The sequence below is a fragment of the Pan troglodytes genome, chromosome 1, assembly GCF_028858775.2.
Source record: "Pan troglodytes isolate AG18354 chromosome 1, NHGRI_mPanTro3-v2.0_pri, whole genome shotgun sequence".
NCBI lineage: Eukaryota > Metazoa > Chordata > Mammalia > Primates > Hominidae > Pan > Pan troglodytes.
Window position 1 is genome coordinate 408316 of NC_072398.2, and position 23168 is coordinate 431483.

Genomic DNA, 23168 nt, shown 5'->3' on the forward strand with positions numbered 1-23168 from the left:
AAAGAACAGTGAGTTAGGCAAGGAGGTGATCCAGGAGAACACGCAAGGAGGTAAGCAATAAGAGTGAGCAAGGAGGTGTGCAAGGAGAGTAAGGAGGTAAGCAAGGAGATGAGTAAGGAGAGTAAGGAGGTAAGCAAGGAGGTGAGCAAGGGGGAGAATAAGGAGGTGAGAAAGGAGGGTGAGCAAGAACAGAAAGCATGCAGAATAGCAAGAAGGTAAGCAAGGAGGAGAACAAGTAGATAAGCAATGAGAGTGAGCAAGGAGGTGAGCAAGAAGAAGAACAAGAAGATGAGTAGCAGGATAACCAAGAAGGTGAGCAAGCAGCAGAGCACTAGAACAGCAGGCCCACATCATTCTGGCTTTGGCATTTGCTCTGAGTGAGGTGGGTGACACTGGAGGATTTTGAGCAGAGGCAGTACACCATATGACATGAACCTGGTTGCTGAGATGAGAGTAGGCTCTAGGGGACTAAGGCTGGAAGCTGGGAGAACAGAAAGGCTATGGCAATACTACAGTGAGAGATGAGGCTTGGATCGAGGTGGTGGCAGTGGGAAAGGCAAAAAAAATTAGAATTCTAAAGATACTCTGAAAGTAGATACAGCAGGATTTTTTAATGGGCTTGATGTGGAATGTGAGAAAAGAGGGACAATAAATAGATAGAATTTCTTCTTAATTACCAGTGAGGGAGCACTTGTGTAGAGTGTAGTCCCTTTGTTTTGGCCAATTTCTCCCTTTTGGAATGAGAGTATTTAGCTAATGCCTGTACCCCTTTGTATCTTGGAAGTAACTAATTGTTTTTTGATATTACAGGCTCATAGGTGGAAGGAAATTTCTTGCCTCAGATAAGACTTTGGATTGTGGACTTTTGAGTTAATCCTGAAATGAGTTAAGACTTGGGGGACCGTTGAGAAAGGATGATTGTATTTTTCAATGTGAGGAGGGGCCTGGTGTGAGGTGACCAGGATCATGGGGGTGGATTTCTCCCTTGTTGTTCTCATGATAGTGGGTGAGTTCTCATGAGATCCGGTTGTTTAAAAATGTGTAGCACCTTCCCGTTTGCTCTCCTCCTCCTACTCCAGCCATGAAAGACATGCCTGCTTCCCCTTCACCTTCCACCATGATTGTAAGTTTCCTGAGGCCCCCCAGCCATGCTTCCTGTACAGCCTGCAGAACCGTGAGCCAATTAAACTTCTTTTCTTTATAAATTACTCAGTCTCAGGTAGTTCTTTATAGCAGTGCAAGAACAGACTAACACAGGGTCTTTGAGACCTGTCAGTGCCATGTTGATTTGTGGATAGCTATTTTTGGAGGGGTGCAGGGGAGCAAGGGGAATGAAGGTCGGTATGTTCTACTCTGTCATCTTGGTGATATCGCTCTCTTGATTTCATTTGAAGTGAATCCTATCACTTCGTATCAATTTCAAAACTAAATTCATCCAAATTAAGTAATTTCACTAACTCTGTGTCCACTCAGTATTATGAACATCATAATGAAAGTTATCACAAAAATTGAAAATCAACTCTAAATTTATAAATACCAACAGAGTGTTTTAATGTTTTTATAGTTTTTACAGCCACTTTACATAACAATGTTGATGACAATCAAAATCTTCTGCCTATTATTAAAAAGTTAAAAGTATGTGCAGTGGCTCACGCCTGTAATCCCAGCCCTTTGGGAGACTGAGGTGGGTGGATCACTCGAGGTCCGGAGTTTGAGACCAGCATGGCCAACATGGTGAAACCCCGTCTCTACTTAAAAAATACAAAAATTAGCCGGATGTGGTGGCAGGCACCTGTAATCCCAGCTACTTGGGAGGCTGAGGCAGGAGAATCGCTTGAACCCATAAGGCAGAGGTTGCAGTGAGCCGAGATGGTGCCACTGCACTCCAGCCTGGGTGATACAGAGAGACTCCGTCTCAAAAAAAAAAGTTAAAAGTGTGTAAAATCATTATTGTTTGTCTTGTAAAAAGTTTCTATTTCAATATAGTGTCATATCTTTTTGCCAAGTTTACAAGTAAGCTTTTCCTTTGATTGGAGGCTAAATCTTAGCTCATGTGTGAAATGTAGCATCAACGAGAAAACATAAATTACATTGCCCATTTTGGTCTTTGATTATTAAATGGTTGGCAAGTATTCCTTCTGTTTGAAGAAAACTGGGAATTGGAGTTAATAGTATAGTAAATCTTTGTAAAAATTTTCCATGATTCACCCAATGAGCATTGGCAAAGAACACAAGTTCATTAAATTCACTATCTTCTCTTTTATTTAATTATTCCATAAACTGGTGACGATTTATGGCACTGACGCATATGAACTCAATGATTTAAAAAAACTCTATCCATGACACTTTTCATAGAGTGTTTGAGAAAACTGAGAATAAAAATTTTCAGGAGAACAAAGCTATAAATAAATGCATTTGCCTCTTGTTTAAAAATTCCAATAAACCCTGATAGTTGACTTAATACATCTGGAGTACAAGTTGTCATGACAGAAACAAATATAATCACATTTAGTTGGAATTTTTTTCTTTGAGAGACATAAAGGATTAAAATGTATTTATGCCATGAGTTTGATTTTCGGGGTCATGAATGACATTTCTCCATAAATTAGGAAGTCCTTTGAGAAGAAAAGCCATTAATTTGGTTAGTGTTCTTGTATTGCACAACTAATCTAAAGCTAAAGAAGAGTACTTGCAATTTTTCAAACTTTATATCAATTGACATTTGATATCATGTAAACAATCTTCTGTTTTACATGCTATAGTTGGTTGGCTTTAATTGGAGGTCTTTCACTTTGGGTAAAATAAATTATGATCTTTTACTTACACTTCAGTTATTTTAAAAAATAGTAGCTGAAAATTAAAATCACCCTGGTTGGGGAGCATTTAAAACAACACAAAGGACAAAAATGCGGGAGCAAGGCCAGGCTCATCCCAAATCAGCTGAATCTGAATTTCTGGCAGTGGGCCTGGGATGCGCATTCTAATTTAAAGCTCCTGGGTGATTCTGTACTAAGTAGTCAGCGGTGGACCGGACGCGGTGGCTCAGGCCTGTAATCCCAGCACTTTGGGAGGCCAAGGCAGGCGGATCACGAGGTCAGGAGATCAAGACCATCCTGGCTAACATCATGGTGAAACCCCATCTCTAATAAAAATATAAAAAATTAGCTGGGCGTGGTGGCACGTGCCTGTAGTCCCAGCTACTTGGGAGGCTGAGGCAGGAGAATTGCTTGACCCGGGAGGCAGAGCTTGCAGTGAGCCGAGATTGCGCCACTGCACTCCAGCCTGGGCGATAGAGCGAGACTCTGTCTCACAAACAAACAAACAAACAAACAAAACAAAAAGTAGTCAGCAGTGAGAACCAGGGACCTTGGCTTTTGATCATCTCTCTGGTGGATTGAAGGAAACTGTTTTCCATCACAGAGCTGGCCTGTCCTCAGCTCAGTGAGACCACTGTGTTCATCCAGGGCAGCACTTTCCATCCCTCTCAGAAAGATGCTTCCAGCCAGGCCCATATACTTGCTGACATTTTCCTCTCCCCCACTCCTCCTACCGTTAATTTCAGCTACTGCATCTTAGCCTCCACCCATCTCCCCGTGTCCATGTCTCAGTGCACGTTATTTCTGCTGCCATATAGTAAAGGTCTCCTCAAAGTCCATCTAAAATCCCAATCTTTCCTTAATCAAACCCACAGTCTTCTACTTTTACCCTATGTCCAAACCAATCCCTCAGGCTCCTTAAGCAGAGTGCTTCTGCTCTTTTATGTTCTTCTTAAATTTCTTTCTAAGCATTTTAACTGCACGCATCCTTATTCTCTAAATGCTTTGGGACCTTAAAGGCAGGGACCCAAAGCTGATTCACTTTGACCCTAACCCACTTTATGCAAGGCTGGATACATAACAAGTAAACTCATTGAATGAGTAAACAAATGGACAACTGAATATAACTATGGAGAAATTAACACTCATGAAAGAATACATTAACAAAAAAATGCAGGTTTAATTCATAAATGGAAGTGGCTAGGCTCTTGCCAGAGCTCCATGAAGTACCCTCCCCAGGAAAAGAACAAAGAAGATGGGAGATGGGGGTCTGATTCTGGCCCCATTTCTGATGGCTGATTTGCAATTTCTACTCTTGTTAGCAATTGGAAAACCGATCTAAGAAGTTATCTCTTTGCATAGGTCTGCTTGTATGCATCTCCTCATTTCAATGGCTACGTCACGAATACCTGCAAGAAACTGTAAAACTGTAAGTGAGACTTCCACTCTCCTCCTCCTTCCTTATACTCCGCATTTTACTCATACAGACTGGGCTGGAGTAGGATATAAGTCAAGTCACACTCTGGTGTGATCCATCTGACAGGGCTCTCTGCAGCAGAGGCAATGAGCTAGAAATGTGTCCTCCAAACATGGGACTTCCAAATTCCTAAATCTTCTCAAAATCTATGTCAATCACATATTGGCATATTTTCTAAACTTTATATGAACTTTTTTCCAACTTACGTTACCACTTGAGATAGCATATGCTTTTATAGACCCTTTATGCCAATGGTAGTAAGAAGTCCTAATGACTTTGTTAGGAGTATCCTGTATGCTACTGATACTCAGGGGAGGGGGTATGTCTGTGTTTCAGTTATGTAGACTCTTTGTAAATTTAGGAACATAAATCTAATCTCTTATTCTTGGTCTGAGTTATCATTTAAGAACTAGCAATAGCCATAAAAAAGCTATGACTGTGATTGTGTTCCCTGCCTTTCAAAGCACCTTCAGACATATTCTTTCACATGGCACATATTCTATGCTCTCGATGATTTCATCTTACTTCTTCTGCAGTGTCAATAGCAATCGAGTGATTGCTATTTTAAAGCAAATAAATCTTTTATTATGCAAATTACAGAAAGTAGAACCATAAGAATCCAAGAGACCAACCAACATGGTTAGCCTTCTAATCACCTCACTTAGATGAACTTCAGGAAGGTGGAGCTCCCCAGCGTCAGCAGGAGGAAGTGAGCAGGTAAAGAGGAATTATGGAAACAACCCAACCCTCATGGAACTCAGCCCACTGCATTTCGTGCTATTCCACACTATCACTCCTAAATCATTTCTCATTTAAATGTCTTCAATTAATTTAGAATTTTGTATTGTATTTTCTTAAAGCAAGCATAGTAAAATATAATTTGCAATCTTTTTGAAGAAAGTTTAAGCTTGGTCATTGCCTCTCTCCAAAGCTCTTATTTTGAAAATTTCAACAACAACAACAGAGGAAAAAAGCACACATTGCCCCCATGGTTTTTTGTTTTTTGTTTTTTTGAGATGGAGTTTTGCTCTTGTTGCCCAGGCTGGAGTGCAGTGGAGCAATCTCGGCTCACCACAACCTCCACCTCCTGGGTTCAAGTGATTCTCCTGCCTCAGTCTCCCGAGTAGCTGGGATTACAGGCATGTGCCACCACTCCGGCCAATTTTGTATTTTTAGTAGGGATGGGGTTTCTCCATGTTGGTCAGGCTGGTCTTGAACTCCTGACCTCAAGTGATCTGCCTGCCTCAGCCTCCCAAAGTGCTGGGATTACAGGCATGAGCCACCGCGCCCAGCCATGTTTTTTTTTTGTTTTTTTTTTTTAAACCTAACCAAAATTTGCAGAAGATGAAGATTCCTCCAATATGCTGAACCAACTTCCTCAAAGCTAGTAGAGAGCCTGTCAATGAATACATGTATCAATTCAAAAATAAGTGAATGTGAAAGCCAGTTGGACATATTTACAGAGTCAGACCACTGCTGTGTCCTCATTTCTAAGAGATTTGGACAAAAACTGATTTCTCCTCAACCCTACCCTTGGAACACATACCCCATAAGCTTGTGAGAGAATACCAGTACATCCTAGAAAAGTACCTGTGTTTATGATGCCAGAGAATTCAATACACTTTATTTTATCTGCTGCACACCATTTGAGTTCTGTATTGCATTTCCTTCCTTGCACTGCAAAGCATGTTGGGCACTTAAAACCACTGGAGCTGAATTCATCAACATCCTTCTCCTCTAGGTCACTCATCTTAATCTCCCAGGAGACTGTTAAAAAAAGATAGAAGACTGGCTAGTTATTTGCCATTGACAAGCAAATGTACTCATTCTCATAGAACAGCCGGTAGAACTAGATCCACCCACCCCATTCACCCTTCCCTAATCCTCACCCCTGCCTTCCTCATGTGACACTTTCAAACGCATCCAATAACACTAGAGTTACTATAAAAATCCCTGCCATTATGGAGCTCATTTTCAGATGGAGGAAGCAGAAAAAAACAAAGAAGAAAAAAATACGATATGTCAGATGATGATAAATACTACGGAGAGAGACAAAACAGGACAGGATGTGCAGGGTAGGGATAATTCACGGGGTGGTCAGGAAAGGCCTCACATTTTTTGAGTGGAGGCCTGAAAAAGGTCTACTTCCAAACACTTACACAGAAAAATGTGGTCTTACAAGTAAAGGTCACGGGTGGCAGAATGCACAGGATACTCAAAGAAGGGGCCCTATCAAGAAAGAGCCTTAGCTTCTTCTGCACTATCTGCCTCTGGGGCTCCATAATAATGTCCTAGTGAACAGAAGTCGACTGATTCCCCGCTTCCATTCAAGTGTTCTTGCTGCCACCTGCTGTCATGGGCAAAGACTGGGCTTGGCTGTTCCAGTAAAAGATGTCCAGGCACAGAGCAGAGAATGGTGGGGACTATGAATAAAGAGGTGGAAATCTGTGGAAAATTAAGAGCAAGGGGAAAAAAGGAGTAAAAGCCATGGTATTTCCCTGAAGAATTCTCCTTAGGCTATCAAAAGGTAGTTTTGATTTGTTCACCTCCCCCAAACCAGGGCCTCTTCTGCCTCTGTTAGCCCCTATGGGATGAGTAGTATGTGACACCAAGGGGACATGCCCACCCAGATCCTGTATGCCCTTTCCCCACTTTGCCTGGCTACCAAGAATCCTGGGATTTCTTGCTCAAACAGACTGAGATCTAACCTAGCAGTTGTCAGAGGTGGTGGGAGTGGGGAGTTTAAACTTCAGCATTGGCGTGTCCACACACATGATCGCGATGGCCTTCACAGTTGAAGGGGAGTGTGGAATGGGGAAAGGAGATGGGCTGGAGACCAGGATCCAGATTTCTCAGTGCTGCAATTCTCTGGCATGAAACTCTTGCGAACATTCCAAACCTTTTAGGTCATTCTGAGGACACATTTGTGTAAGTAAAAGGATGGAAAATATTTTATTATTTTTTTCAGCTTACTGTATTTCTTTTAAGTATTGTGACATATTACCATGGGCCCTGCAAATGTGAGGGCAGCTGGCCCTCCACCCGGGGTAGGAGAAGGGGTTGCGAAGGCAGTGCTGAGGCCTGGGAGCTGGGTGCTGCCATGAAGAGAAGGAGAAGCAGAGACTAGAGACGCCCAGATGCCTCTCCACCACTACAACCATTAGAGATCCAGGGCTAACCAGGCTTGCTTTCTCTGGAGAGTCTTGTTTGAGGAAGCACAATCCAAATGTAATTTTAAAAACACATAGATTCGGCCGGGCGCAGTGGCTCACACCTGTAATACCAGCACTTCGGGAGGCAGACGCAGGTGGATCACGAGGTCAGGTGATCGAGACCATCCAGGCTAACACGTTGAAACCCCGTCTCTACTGAAAACACAAAAAATTAGCTGGGCGTGGTGGCGGGCGCCTGTAGTCCCAGCTACTCGGGAGGCTGAGGCAGGAGAATGACATGAACCTGGGAGGCAGAGCTTGCAGTGAGCCGAGATTGCACCACTGCACTCCAGCCCGGGTGACAGAGTGAGACTCCCTCTCAAAAAAAAAAAAAAAAAAGCATACATTCAAAAGTAATTCGTAAAAACTTATCACTTTAAAAAGTAATTTTGAAAATTAAAAGACAAAATAACGAAAATTTCAATGGTTAACGTTAGAGAGACCTTCCAATTCATAATTTCTCAGCAATATGTCTCATATCCCCTTTTGTCTCTTTCCAAACTCTTTCATACCCTACTCTGCTCTGAAGCTACTCTGTCCAATGTATCTATTTAAAATTAATTAAAATAAAATATAATTAAAAATTCAGTTTCTTAGTCACACCAGTCTCATTTCAAATGCTGGATAGCCACACATGGCTAGTGGCCACTGTACTGGACAGCACAGGCATAGACATTTTGATCACTGCAGAAGGTAATGATGAATGTAAATTAAAATTGCAATGAGGGGCAACGGGTGTTCTCATCTATTTCTGGTGGGTAAATTAGTAATACTTCTTTTTGAGAACAATTTGCACAAGCTCTTTTATCCAGCAATTCCTAGGTATTTTCCTACATGCATTTGTACAGGGTCATTCATTGTAGCATCCTCTGTGATAAGAAGTGATCAGAAGTGACTGAAATTCTCATGGTTAGATAGATTCTGTCATATCCATGAAACAGAGATGAATACCACCATAGACAGAATATGGCCATATTCTGATGAAATGAAAAGCTCTTCAAGATGTACTTTTAAGGGGAAAAAAACAAGATGTAGAGCATTTGATATAAAATGCTGCCAATGGGAAGAAAAGATGCATTTGGATATGTTTGTAAGTAACAGACCATTTCTGGAAAGGTAAACAAGAAAGGAATAACTATGATTGCTACACAGGAGTTGTGTTGGGGGCTGAAGAGGGTAGGATAATATACGTCATAGGCATATATTATTCATTTTTACAGTTACACAATTAAAAACAAATGTAAGTAAATTTTAAAAATGGGACAATATATGAAAAAAAGTTTTAAAATTTGTTTTTGCTCCCGAAAAAAATGGCTTGTTACAGAAAATATTATATTCAAACAAACTTCACTACAAATCACAACCACTAAGCAATCTCTGATCAGCAGAGCAAAGGAGGGCACTTTTGAGGAAACAAGTGGTCACCTGGTTAAGTATGAGATTAAGTATCACTTTCTCCCACTCCCCTCAAAGTTGCCCACATGCCTCCCTCTGCCCCTCCAGTGCCTGGCTGGGGCCCTGATGTCCCAAGGCAATGGCATGTGAACTTGAAGAAAATTATTAGAGTGTGTGCCACATGCAGACTGATAGGTCTTCCTGGCCTCTCAACCAAATGCACAAACACTCTTAAGCCCAATATTTCAGTAAATGGTTTTTTTTTTTTAAAAAAAAAGTTTTGGACTTTGATTTCTGTTAAAATGCAGAGCATCCCAGGCAAGTTAATAGCACTGTTCTTAGCTATTCATAGTGAGAGGAACGACGATTTTCCCATCCTTTTTTTTTTTTTTTTAAATGAGCTTTGATTGAGAAAAATCAGTGGGGCTGGGTTTGGGCTCTAGAGGAGATATAGGATAGAGTGGAGAAGACAGAGGATGGGGAAAGGAGAAGAGAACTTGAAGATTGGAAGCTCCAAGATAAACTTCCACATTTTACCTAAGGCCTGTCCTCAAAATAAATAAAACAAGACTTTCTGTAATGTTTTATTAGGTGTGGAAAGCAGAAGAGAAGAAAATATATCAAGAAAAAACTAATTTTATGTAAAATTATGCTGAACTCTTTTATCTTATAAAAAATCCTAAGTTGGCTCATAATGAATTCTTACTAAGTGGTAACTATTTTTACTGTGATGCTGGTCCACCAGTATGTGGCAGGGGGAAAGGACAGGTGGGTGGTGAGTCTATTTTCAGTCTGCCCTTCTCTTTCTCATCAAAGGAAAGATGAGAACTTTGAGAGGCTGAGGGAAACAGGAAAGGTGCAAGGAGGTGGCCAGGAATAGTCAATGCTCCTGGCCGTGAATCAGTACACCACCCAGGTGACGTGGGAGCAGGAACAGTCAGTGCTCCTGGCCGTGAATTAGTACACCACCCAGGTGACGTGGGAGGCTGGCTTGGGAGGCGATGCAGGATGCCCTGGCAGCAATGGGAGAAATGTTAAAATGATTATGTGGCACTAACTGAATGACTCCTCCCGATAAGCAGACCTAGAACATCTTATTTCTGTGAACAACCAGGGAGAGTTAGAGGCTGCTCACACAGTACCCTATAACCTTCAGGGAAATCGGGGAAGTAGAACTACTTGGATGAGGGCTCATGATTCACGTTTCACTGGTGAACATTTTCTCTCCCCACAATTCTCCCAACATGAAGTGGTCTCTGGAGAAAGACAGACAAACATTAAAGCTCTCTTTAATGAGAGCTTATTAAATGCCAGGCATTGTGTCAGCCCTTTACTAGCTCACATGTTCCTTACAACTATAATAGGCAGGAACCAATATTCTTAGTACTCTAATAAGGATACCTAAGAACAGATAAGCTCAGCTGCTTTCCTGAGGCCAGGCAGTCAGTAAGAGGTTGATCAGGAGGCAACACTCAGGACTGTGTCCCCAGCACTGTTCTGTAGACTGTAAGCATTATGAGGGCAGGAACCCTGTCTGCTCTTTCCTTATGCCATGCTGATGAGTACACTGCCCAACAAAGAAAGGTGATTGGAGGTCTGCAGAATGCAAAGGGGAATGTGGCTGGGAACGCGAGAATGAAGGCAGAAATGCCGGAATAAAGGCTGGACTGGGGTAGAGAAAGCAGGTGGGGATTCAGAAATGCGGGTGGGAATCAGAGCAGGGATGTGGGAATGCGGAAACGCAGGTGGGAACGATGGGGAGAAAGTGGCAACGTTGGGGGATGCAGTTGGGAATGCAGGAATGAGGGTGGAAGTGTGGGAATGCGGGCTGGAAGAGTGGAGACTACAGGAATGCAGGAGGGAATTCACGAATGCAGCAGGAACCTGGGAATGCGGGAATGCGGAGAGCGATGCTGCGGGAAATGCGGGAGGACCCCAAGCCATCCGCTCACCTGTGAAGAAGGGCATGAAAGTAAGGCTGCAGGCCAAGAGGAGCCTGCCCGCCGCCGAGGGACGCGTGGCTGAGGCTGCGGCCGGCCCCGTCGCTCCGTCTGGAAGAGAGGAGCCAGTGAGCTCAGTTCTGCGAAAGGGACACGCCCAGGCGGCCGGGCCCGCGCTCCCGCGCTCCCGCGCTCCCGCGCTCCCGCGCCACGCGAATGGCCTTTCCGCTGCTGGGCGAGCGCCCCTCACAGCGCCCCCGGATGCTGGGTGGGCCGCGCTGTGAGCTCGGCCTCTGGAGGCACCTGGGACTCGGAAACACTGCCTAGCCTAGACTTGTAGGCCCGAGGGAGCCTCTGGCCTGTCCGCTCCTTTCCACAGCGCGCTGTGGGCCCGCGGGAGCAGCTGGACCGGCAGCTGCGTCCTGAGGTGGGCGGGGTGGCTTGGTGAACCCGTACCTGACGCCGGACGGTCCGGGACACGCCTGTTGGCCGGGCTAGGCCGGAGGGCACTGCGCATGCGACGGCCTCCACAGTCCCTTTGGCCTGCCCCATTGGTCCTCACTTCCCGCTCTTCCCGCCCTCTGGGAGCCTTGGCCAATGAGATCCCGGTGGCTCCCGGCTCACGTGACTGGAGAAAGCCTGGTGGGCTGGTTCCACAGTTCTGACGATTGGAAGAACTGGAATGTCTGTTTTTCCGATTCTTTGGTTCTCACCCCACCCAATTAAAGATATGCTATTGTGCCTCACCCTCTTCCCTACCTAGTCTAAGCATTTTTGAGGAAAGGGTACCTATATACTTAATTCTCTGACAGGAACATTCTACCCTACCAATACCCTCCAAGTCGTCAATGCATCTAGTGCAATTCTGGCACCTCAGAATATTTTCTAACATACCCACACCTCCTTGAGACTGAACACTTTGAAAGGACAGGGACTGTGTATGTATGCATGATCCGCATACTTCCAGCCTTTAGCACTGTACCTGGGACATAAATGCATTGTTAGTGTGTGTTGAATGAATGAAGGGTCCCTTCTACCTATGAGCTCAAGAGTGTTCGAATTCTTCCTGTTACCCAACTGCTGTTTTGATGGCTTACTTTCCGGCAGCTGCAGAAGCTCTAATTCTTTTTGGAAGCAACCTAAATATCCATCAATGGATAAATGGATAAAGAAAATGTGATATCTACCTAAGATGAAATATTACTCAGCCTTAAAAAAGGCCTTTTCTGCATCTATTGAGATAATCATGTGGTTTTTGTCATTGGTTCTGTTTATGTGATGGATTGTGTTTATTGATTTGCATGTGTTGTACCAGCCTTGCATCCCAGGGATGAAGCCTCCTTGATCGTGGTGGATAATCTTTTTGATGTGCTGCTGGATTCAGTTTGCCAGTATTTTACTGAGGATTTTCACATCAGTGTTCATCAGCAATATTGGTGTGAAATTTTCTTTCTTTTTTTTTTTTTTTTGTTGTGTCTCTGCCAGGTTATGGTATCAGGGTGATGCTGGCCTCATAAAATGAGTTAGGGAACAGTTCCTCTTTTTCTGTTGTTTGGAATAGTTTCAAAAGGAACTGTACCAGCTAGTCTTTGTACCTCTGTGAATCCGTCTGTTCCTGGGCTTTTTTTTTTTTTTTTTTGGTTGGTAGACCATTAATTACTGCCTGGATTTCAGAACTTGTTATTGGTCTATTGAGGGATTCGACTTCTTCCTGGTATAGTCTTGGGAGGGTGTATGTGTCCAGGAATTTATCCGTTTCTTCTAGATTTTCTAGTTTATTTTCATAGAGATGTTTATAGTATTCTCTGATGGTAGTTTATATTTGTGTTGGATCAGTGGTGATATCCCCTTTACCATTTTTTATTATGTCTATTTGATTCTTCTCTCTTTGCTTCTTTATTAGCCTAGCTTGGTGGTCTATCTATTTTGTTAGTCTTTTCAAAAAACCAGCTCCTGATTTCATTGTTTTTTTGAAGGCTTCTTCGTTTCTCTATTTCCTTCAGTTCTACTCTGATTTTAGTTATTTCTTGTCTTCTGCTAGCTTTCGAATTTGTTTGCTCTTGCTTCTCTAGTTCTTTTAATTTTGATGTTAGGGTGTCGATTTTAGATCTTTCCTGCTTTCTGATGTGGCCATGTAGTGCTATAAATTTCCCTCTAAACACTGCTTTAGCTGTGTCCCGGAAATTCTGGTGTGTTGTGTCTTTGTTCTCATTGGTTTCAGATATCTTATTTATTTCTGCTTTAATTTTGTTAGTTACCTAGTAGTCATTCAGGAGCAGGTTGTTCAGTTTCCATGTAGTTGTGTGGTGCTGAGTGAGTTTCTTAATCCTGAGTTCTAATTTGGTGCACTGTGGTCTGAAAGACTGTTTGTTATGATTTCCATTGTTTTGCCTTTGCTGAGGAATGTTTTAGTTCCAATTATGTGGTCAACTTTAGAATAAGTGCTATGTGGTGCTGAGAAGAATGTATATTCTGTTGATTTGAGGTAGAGAGTTCTGTAGACGTCTATTAGGTTTGCTTGGTCCAGAGCTGAGTTCAAGTCCTGAATAGGCCTGTTAATTTTCTGTCTCATTGGTAAAGTTTTTCTTTTAACTATTTGGTGTTAGAAGTAAGATTTGAAGGATACCCAGTGGCCCCCCGGAACAAGGAATGCCCAAGTGTAGATACCCACTAGGGCCCATTGCTCTCACGCTGCAACTGAAGATTATGGGTAAATTTCCTCTTGGATTCAAACTCTGCAAATTTATGTTTTGAGCTCTAACTTTGTTTGAGCAATTTGTTGACTGGACTGGGTTCAGAATTGGAATGGATCTGGTAAAGAAACCAGACTGGGTCCAGTAGGAGGCCTCCGGTAGGTAAGGTTCCTGGAAGACAGCATATCATGTGTTTTTTGAATCCAAGGGCTCTAGAACTCTTCCATCTGGGACTGCAGCCTATTTTATGTATAAGAACCATGGACCCAGAACATGTGTTTTTCTAGAAAAATGAGTGAACCTGACCAAAGGTAATTTTAAGTTACAAAGGCCACAGTGGGGAGACTTTTTACAAAGGACAAAGAGGTGCATGCCTTTATAATACGCCAGCTATGGGGACTGAGAAGACCTCCTTGTAGCTATTTTGAACCCCAGAGGAGTTGCCTCAAAAGTAAAGGACCGCGTGTCCCAAGAAGTTTACCTGTATTTTAAATAGTCAGGCCTTTGCATAAGAAATTTTTCATTTCTATACCAGTCATCTGATGGACCTGGCCTGTCTAGCTACTAGAGAAAGCCCCCAAGGGCTACACTCCCTGGGCAATAATCAACCAATCCCCCAGAGAAAAAAAATGGAAGTTTCAAATCAAATGTGGAAGTCCCCATACCTGAAGCTATCCAACTGACAGTTGAATCATATTTAGAAAAACATTTGTAAGAATGAGTCTTTTCTGTTTTCTCTCTTTAATCCTGCTTCTCCCATGGGAACCCTGCAGTCAACTGAAACACCTCTTATGAAACTTCCCGCTAAACACATGCTCTGCCAATTCTTTCTTGTTGTCATGATCTTTGCTATGCCCCAAACTCTTTCTGGTGGGTGGGGGGAAATATTATTCAGTCTTGCAATCTTGAAAACAAAACAGGAGAGAAAAGTTGTACCAGTCTGTGATTATAGAGCAAGATTAGAAGTAACCATGGTGAGTCAGGCACACAAAATATTTGTTTTAGTCTTCAGTGGGTTCCACCCACTTAGTATTTTAGTTAAAAGACAGAGGGTGGGTTGGAAAACCACTGATTTAGCAGAATAAATCTCCAAAATACAACTTTTTGGCATAAAAACTATTTTCACCTGCTTATTTTGAGGACTTTTTGTAAGAGAAATTTATATCCCTAAAGGGAATCTCCATTTGTAAGAAGGTCTACCTCTCTGGACAGAGAACATTGGAAACTCTGATAAGGAAGAAAGCGTTGGCTTAAATCTACAAAAGCCTTGCCTTTAAAGTGCTTTTCCTAGCTGTCTTGCCCTAACTGGGTCTTTACATCTTTCTTTCTTGGTTTGGGCAAATTAAAGCATTTAAGCTGGAAGTCCAAGCTCTGTGCTTTTGAGATATAAATTTTCTACACAGTCTTCTCTAGAGTTTAATAGGTATCTATTTAAAATGCAAGTTTAGGGTAGATAACTCATCAGAAGTAGAAGTAAGAAAAATAGATATTTGGAAACTGAGCAAATAAAAAACATTAATGATCTTTTTCACAAATATTAGTAAGAAGCTTTAGCCATTTAAGTGGCATTAGCCAAAAACAATTTAGATCCAGATATTCTTTAATAAATTAGTGAGATTTGTATTATTGTACCTGGCACATGGCTAAAAATTTGTAATGTTTCTGTTACATGTCTATCTATATCTGGATGTATGTACATATGTGCAATATTTTTCTACTGCCTTATAGTATTGCCAAAATTAAATAACACCATGTTCAAACAAGATGGATGTCTAGCTGTAGGCAAGCAGGTGATTTTTCTACTTTGCTCCTATGTCTGGCCCATAAAAGCTTGTTCACGCTGCTGGGCAGAGCTCTCTGAATTTCTTCTGATCTGTAGTGCGATCTGATAATGAATCATTCTTTGATCAAATAAAGTCTGCTAAGTTTAATTTGTCTTAAGTTTTTATATTAAGACTCACTTTCCTCATTTGAAAAATGAAATGATAAAATATATATCTCCTAAATTTCTGCCAGATTTTTCTATTCACTTCTAATTTTCAAATTATCATATTTAGTGAGATCTCCCCATCCTCTTGGTCTGTGACTGGTTGTGGAACAAATAGATCTGGAGGAAGATGAGAAGCATGATGATTGTCTCCATTAAGCCAATAATTTTCTGAGAGTCTATGTGCAATACAGAAACAGGCTGCTGTAACTGCAAAGTAAACTGAGTATACGCACTTAACTGCTCTCATGTGGCATACTGACTAGGCATAGTGATGAAGTAAAACAATTTATTATTTTCTGAGTACTTAAATGTCTGGGTTTTGTACTTTATCGAAGATTATTTTATGAAATGTGAAAATATAAATCCTTTACTTTTTTCACTGTTTACTCTCCTCACTCTCTTAATGAAAATCTCTATATCTCATGCTCATCACTTCCTCACGGACTCTGAGTTCAGTTGGCACCTACTCCATATTCTGCTTTCTGTTTCAGCAGGTAATTTACAATTTAACCCAGAGGAGGCAGCATCCTCCTGAGACCAGCGTCCCCCAGGCTTCCTTCTGGAAGCCAATCTCCTCCAGACTGTGGCGGCCCAGTCTCTATGGGAAACTAACAGAGAAGATTGTCTCCTTGATATGTTATACATCAGGTTTTCTCCATCACTGAGTTTGCATGTTAAATTGGGTCACTTCTTCTGGTGAGACACAGAGGAAAACTTCAGAACTGTTTCATTATCATCATTGGTCCAGACAGTGAATACATATTGAGAAGCTACATGTTATTTAATCAAGGTATTGCTGGTCTTGTATTTCTCAGATATTTACCCAATAAGGAAATTGAATTTGTCTACATGAGATTTATGTAAGCAATCATTTCAAATTTTTTATGAGAAAAAAACAAGACATGTTTGCTTAAAGTGATTTAATTGTTCTCTTAGTAATTATGTTTCATATTTTTTCCAATGAAACAAGCAAACAAAGTAGTGCATTCAGTTTGCTTGAATTTTTATCATTTTAATCAGTTTTGGAGAGATCTATTTTTAGCTTGAGACTAGAGTGGAAGCAGCTCATGGTGCAGTGTGTATTGGTTTTGTTCCTCAATGTTGCTCTTTTGCTTGATATAAGTGGCATAAAGGGCAGCTCTTCAGCATCAGGCCACTCAGAGAAAACTACACTGAAGTAAAAAGGCTTCATATAGATTAGATACAAATGCTCTCAGAGGTGGGGCAGCAGAGGCCATCTTGTTGAGTGTAGTTTTACATTTCAGTAAATTGAAATTAAAATGTATTTGTAGGTTCCCCAACTTAAAACAGCTGTGTCAGAACATGACAAGATTTCAGGTCTCTTTTAATCTTATTACTCATCATACCACATGTGTGAATTTAAAATAGACAGACTTGGAAGCAGGAAACCTTTATACATATTTAATTCAATATGCTTTATGGTTAAAAATAATATATTCAAAATTTGCAACTTATATCTATCAATGATGCACATATGTATACGAAAGTGTATTGTGTCTTTTTAACCAACGTGTTAACTACTAAGTTTTTGTTAATAAATGCACATCAATTTGCCTAATATTTTGAATAGGTGTATTGTATATATGCTTATATATCATAATGATAATATGTTTGCATCCCTATAAATTTGTTTTGTATGTCCTCAATTTCAAATTGTAGACAATTTTCAAGGAAAATATTGATTTAATAACTTTTCAATAAACAGTAACTATATATACACACTATATGTACACAAATATATACACAACTATATATACATATATATGTATGTATACATATACACAACTATACATATATGTGTATATATATACACTATACATGTATATTTATATGTATATATATACACGAACTATATATGCACTATATATACACAACTATATATAAATTACATGATGCTTTTCCTTTAGCAGTGCAGAAATGTGAGTGTTAGAATCAAGGAAACAGCATTATTATTTTCTCGTTCTCTAGATAATACATTATGAGGAATTGGCCATGTGGCAGTTTTGTAGAATTTTACATCTACCGATGGCAAGCTAACCCGGGAGATAGTATACTCCTGTACACTGCTGATTCTGCTGGAAGGGTGGGTAACCTTTTGCCTTGTTTTATGGGACAGCTGCAATTCTTGGTTGTTTGGTTGAGACATTTTAAATACAAACCAATTAACAACCATTTTATTACTTGTTTCATTGAGTTCTATTAAAAAGTCAGAATGAAAACACAGTTTTAAAAGTTACTCTGCATTGTTAAATAGTATTATAATGGATGTCAAAATATGCAGAATGTAATCAGCTGAGTCCCCATTACTTTTTTATTAATGTTTAATCATATTTTTTGAGATTATTACTTTAATATGCGAGGTATTTTATTTAATCTATAATGTCAAAGAAAACAGTGGAAAAAAGAGAGCTTTTTTCACTGAATTTTACAAGCAATTAAATATATAAAATATAAAAGCAATTTATAACACACAAAAGTATTTCAGTTGCTTCTTTGACATTAATGTATAAATAATATTAAAAATATGAAATATCCAAAATCTAGAAAGAGTATAACAAATGATTTTTAAGAACGAGTACTTAGGCTTATCATTTATTCATATTTTTGTTTGCTTTAATGATCTTAACTATTAAAATATTACAGATATAATTACTGTTCAATTTTTTCAACTTATTTTTTCCCTCCCTTCCCCCATTTATTGGTATTTGTATTCATTCCAGTAACTGTTTTATACAAGCTTATATGTGTGTGTGTGTGTATATATATATATATATGTATGTGTGTGTATTTATAAATAATGCACTGCACAATTTGAATGTTTAAATGCATATGATTGGGAACATATTTTGTGTAATAGTTTGTGGGGTTTTTTCAAAACTATGTTGAAATGTTCAATATTGATGTAGAGTATCCCACTCAGTTTAACTTCTAGAGAGTGTTCCATTCTGGGATAAAGTAGGGTATGTTATCCATTTTCCTAGTGATGGTAATTAGGGGTTTAAACATCATGGAGCAAACGTCCTCACATATGTCATTTTTTAAAACTCAAGTGTACATTTGTGAGAAGGAGCATTGCTGCATCAAACTTGCGCATCTTCAGTTGTGTTCAAAATTTCCAGTTGACCCTCCAAAGTAGGTAGGCTGCTTACACAGCAAACTAAACAGCAGCAAAGAGCTTCATCCCTTCACATGTTTGTCGAGCCTTTACTTGCCAGACACATGTTTTCTAAAGCAATGGACACAAAATAGCATCATGTTAAAGTTTTAATTTGCATTTCCATAACTAGTAAAGTTGAACATATTTTGAATTGTTATTGGGTCATTAGCTTTCCAGTTTTCTGAGCCCTTGTTCGTATACTTTGCTCATTGTTTATGCTAATGTGTTTTTATAGTTTGTCGTTTATCAGGGATAGTGCTCCTTTGTCATTTTCATTGTAAATATGTATTGCTCGTCACTTGACTTTGTGTGACAGTACAATTCTTTTTTTTTTTCCTTTTTGAGATGGAGTTATGCCCTTATTGCCCAGGCTGGAGTGCAGTGGCATGATCTTGGCTCACTGCCACCTCCACCTCCCAGGTTCAAGCGAGTATCCTGCTCCAACCTCCTGAGTAGCTGGGATTACAGGCATGTGCCACCACGCTCAGCTATTTTGTATTTTCAGTAGAGACGGGATTTCAGCATGTTGGTCAGGCTGGTCTCGAACTCCTCACCTCAGGTGATCCACCTACCTCAACCTCCGAAAGTGCTGGGATTACAGGAGTTCGCCACCGCGCTTTGCCAAGAGTGCAATTCTTTTCAATTACTTGTTTTAATGATACAATGAAGTGCTTCAAAGTGACTGTATCATTTATAGCATTTGGACAAAAGATTATCTTCAAATTTTTTCATTAAACATAGGTTCTACCTGTCCTATAAAAAATAACATTTCACATTATCTTTAAAATTTGTCATAAAACATAGGTTCTACCTGTCTTATAAATAACATTTCACATTTGCCTGGTAGCAAGGGATAGCATTTATGTGCTTAATAGAGTTTATCATTAATGAAATAAGGCAACTAAACCTTAGATGATCAGTAACCTGATTTTAAAATCACTTGTTTAAAGTTGGCTCTAGTTTGAAAAAAATTAATAAGTTGTTTTTAGTGAGAATATTTGAGTCATGTGAACAGGATCTAACACACATGACTTTGATGCAGAAAAACTAATTTTAAACATATAGATAATACCAGTGAAAATAAACAAAATATGATAAACAATATATAGAAAAAAGTTATTTTTGTGAGCTTATGTTAGTCAAAGTTATTTTCTATGAAAAAAACTTAGAATGCAGAGGTCAGCAACACATCCTGGAAATGAACTGCCTTGATTTAAATGCTGGCTCAGGTGCTGGCTCTTTCAGTGCATTGGGCAACTTATTTGATCTTGTTATGCCTCCGTTTTATCTTGAGAAAAAGAATAATAACGGCATATTTTAATTTATTGCACAATTATGAATATTAATTGAGCCAAGGTGTGTCCTGTAGAGATAATAGCATCGGGCACAGAGAAGGTGCAACACACGGGTAATGGCATTGTTAGTATAACTATTGTCATGTCTTGCACATTGACACAAAATAAATTTCCCTCTCTCCAAACCAGAGCTAATTTATCAATGGTTTTAAAATCATATTCCGTACTCATTCCATGTCTTAAACAGTAAATCCTCATTTTAAAGTGGCTTACCACCCAATTTATTCAACAAATAGCTAAAGACAGTTGACTCTGCCCAGGATGTATAACCACAGTTAAAACTACAAACTTTTGTGCTAAAAAATCACCCAGAAACTTGTATGAAAAGCAAATTATTGGTTTTATCCCACAAATTTTTATTTAGTATATTTGCCTTGAGACTTGAAATTTTGCATATTTAATAAGCACCCTAGATTATTTGATGAGAAAAATCTTAATTTCAAGATGGAGAAGTTCCATATAATAAAAAAACAGTACTAATCAAAAGCTTTTAGAAATTGGTTACTCAACTCATAGTCTTAGGCATATATTTTTTATGATCTTTCCATGTTAAAAATCTCCCACCATTTTATTTGTTTCAGCAGTGTGGAAGATGTCCAGTGGATTGAATTTAATTTAGGAGGATATTACTCCTACCACACTGTGTTCACTTTTTGTCTCATTTGAAACTATTGTATATTTTTTCTCAACAATCAGATCACAGATTTCCCTGCCAAATGGACAATCTCACAAAAGTGACAGAATTCCTGCTGATGGAGTTTTCTGGTATCTGGGAGCTGCAGGTGCTGCACGCCGGGCTGTTTCTGCTGATTTATCTGGCAGCGCTGGTGGGGAACCTGCTCATCATTGCGGTCATCACTCTCGATCAGCATCTTCACACACCCATGTACTTCTTCCTGAAGAACCTCTCCGTTTTGGATCTGTGCTACATCTCAGTCACTGTGCCTAAATCCGTCCATAACTCCATGACTCGCAGAAGCTCCATCTCTTATCTTGGCTGTGTGGCTCAAGTCTATTTTTTCTTTGCCTTTGCATCTGCTGAGCTGGCCTTCCTTACTGTCATGTCTTATGACCGCTATGTTGCCATTTGCCACCCCCTCCAATACAGAGCCGTGATGACATCAGGAAGGTGCTATCAGATGGCAGTCACCACCTGGCTAAGCTGCTTTTCCTACGCAGCCGTCCACACTGGCAACATGTTTCGGGAGCACGTTTGCAGATCCAATGTGATCCACCAGTTCTTCTGTGACATCCCTCATGTGTTGGCCCTGGTTTCCTGTGAGGTTTTCTTTGTAGAGTTTTTGACCCTGGCCCTGAGCTCATGCTTGGTTCTGGGATGCTTTATTCTCATGATGATCTCCTATTTCCAAATCTTCTCAACCGTGCTCAGAATCCCTTCAGGACAGAGTCGAGCAAAAGCCTTCTCCACCTGCTCCCCCCAGCTCATTGTCATCATGCTCTTTCTTACCACAGGGCTCTTTGCTGCCTTAGGACCAATTGCAAAAACTCTGTCCATTCAGGATTTAGTGATTGCTCTGACATACACAGTTTTGCCTCCCGTCCTCAATCCCATCATATATAGTCTTAGGAATAAGGAGATTAAAACAGCCATGTGGAGACTCTTTGTGAAGATATATTTTCTGCAAAAGTAGAACGTCCTGGTCTTTACTATAGAAGATCTGCAACAAAACCCCAAAAAAGCATAAATACTTTATGACAAAAAAAGATGAAAAAATTGTTGATGAAATGATGAAAAATCCTGAAAAAAAACCTGTTGAATGGGAGAAAGACAATATTTGCACTACTATATGTAGATAGAAATGCAAATGTTTCTTCAAAAACTAAAAGTATAAAAGTATAAAAGTACCTTCATAAAATATTTCAAGGTTGTGTAACTGCAGCTTGTTGTGGTGATTTATTCCTTCCCGTTCCACACATGTTCGAACTGCTTTAATTACCTCATCTTGAACCTGTAGCCTTGCACTCCTGTTAGTATGAAGTTTTTGGAAGAGGACACACACATACACACACACACACACACACACACACACAGTTTTAGTACCTGATTTAGCCAGTCAACAAAAAAGAACATAAAACAAGCAGGAGGGTTATTAGAACAGGAACGTATGTTTTAGATTTTGCCAAATATTTTAAGGATATTTCTCTTTCACTTAGTTATTTTTAGAAATCTGTCAGGAAATTAACACAATTTCCATCAATGCATCTACTGAGATTGTCACTGAGTGCCTCAGTTTCTGCATTTGTGTTAGTATTCAATGTGTTGATAGAAACGGAGCTCTTTCCTGGGTCTTAGTGCCTCAGTTTCTACACCTGTGTTAATATTCAATGTGTTAATACAAACAGAGCTCTTTCCTGGGTCTGAGTTCTTGGTCACTGCTGGTGATTATCATCATCGCCATTGTCATTATTTTGTCAGAACACCTGAGCGTGAGTCCCTTGGCACATGGGCTGTCTGCCATCCTCAGGTGCCTGGGCTCGTGAAATGTACACTGGCTATTCCTGATTTTCACTTGATGGGATGGGAAGAGGATTCGTGGAAACACTGATATTCTTAGTTGGTTCATGATAAGAGTCTTGATGTGTGAACTGTCATTAGCCCATCGCAGTTGTGTGTGAGGCTGACCTCTCCATTAGGCACTGGACTTTACATCCCAAATCTCACTTTTACTTTCCAGAGAGATTGCAAACAATTGGGAAAATACAATAAAACATAAAATTCTGTAAATATAATTCTTCGATATGCTGCCAAATAAAAATTTGTAAAATTATTTTTTCTCATTTTTATTTAACTATGCTTTTGTAGTTATCAATGTAATAGATGTTTATTGCTTTAAATGTCTTTCTTAAAAACTGTCCTGCTTTAATTTTATAAAACAAGGAAAAAAAGTTACTCAAAGTGCTACAACGCAGGAGAAAGAATTCTTTGCTTAGACCTATCTATTTGCAACTATTTTATGTAAAATTTTACTTGAGTGCTTAATATGTGTTTTTTTTCTGTTCTTGAAAGTACATTTAAAACATTAAATATTGTTTATAATTCTAAATGAATGTAAATGTTTTATTGCATAATAAAACCTTTGTTATTAAGCTA

At 39.9% G+C, this 23168-nt stretch overlaps 1 protein-coding gene and 1 long non-coding RNA gene across 4 annotated transcripts; one reads left to right on the forward strand and one right to left on the reverse strand.

Moving 5' to 3' along the window:
• Window positions 1-321: 321 nt before the first annotated feature.
• Window positions 322-23168, forward strand: OR14I1 (olfactory receptor family 14 subfamily I member 1). 2 transcript variants are annotated; one of them, XM_054675290.2, is made up of 5 exons: window positions 322-382; window positions 1080-1174; window positions 4179-4237; window positions 17513-17627; window positions 20753-23168. In XM_054675290.2, exon 5 carries the CDS (start codon window positions 20773-20775, stop codon window positions 21706-21708), a length of 936 nt encoding a protein of 311 aa, XP_054531265.1. In that variant the 5' UTR covers window positions 322-382; window positions 1080-1174; window positions 4179-4237; window positions 17513-17627; window positions 20753-20772; the 3' UTR covers window positions 21709-23168. The 2 variants fall into 2 exon arrangements, with proteins under 2 accessions (XP_054531265.1, XP_063645932.1); XM_063789862.1 differs by lacking the exons at window positions 322-382; window positions 1080-1174; window positions 4179-4237; window positions 17513-17627 and adding an exon at window positions 16083-16313.
• On the reverse strand, window positions 3977-11384 carry LOC134807913 (uncharacterized). 2 transcript variants are annotated; one of them, XR_010149533.1, is made up of 4 exons: window positions 11297-11384; window positions 10853-10951; window positions 5884-6060; window positions 3977-4235 (listed from the first exon to the last, which is right to left on the reverse strand). It is a non-coding gene; the product is annotated as an uncharacterized LOC134807913 (long non-coding RNA). The 2 variants fall into 2 exon arrangements; XR_010149534.1 differs by having other exon boundaries at window positions 11144-11304.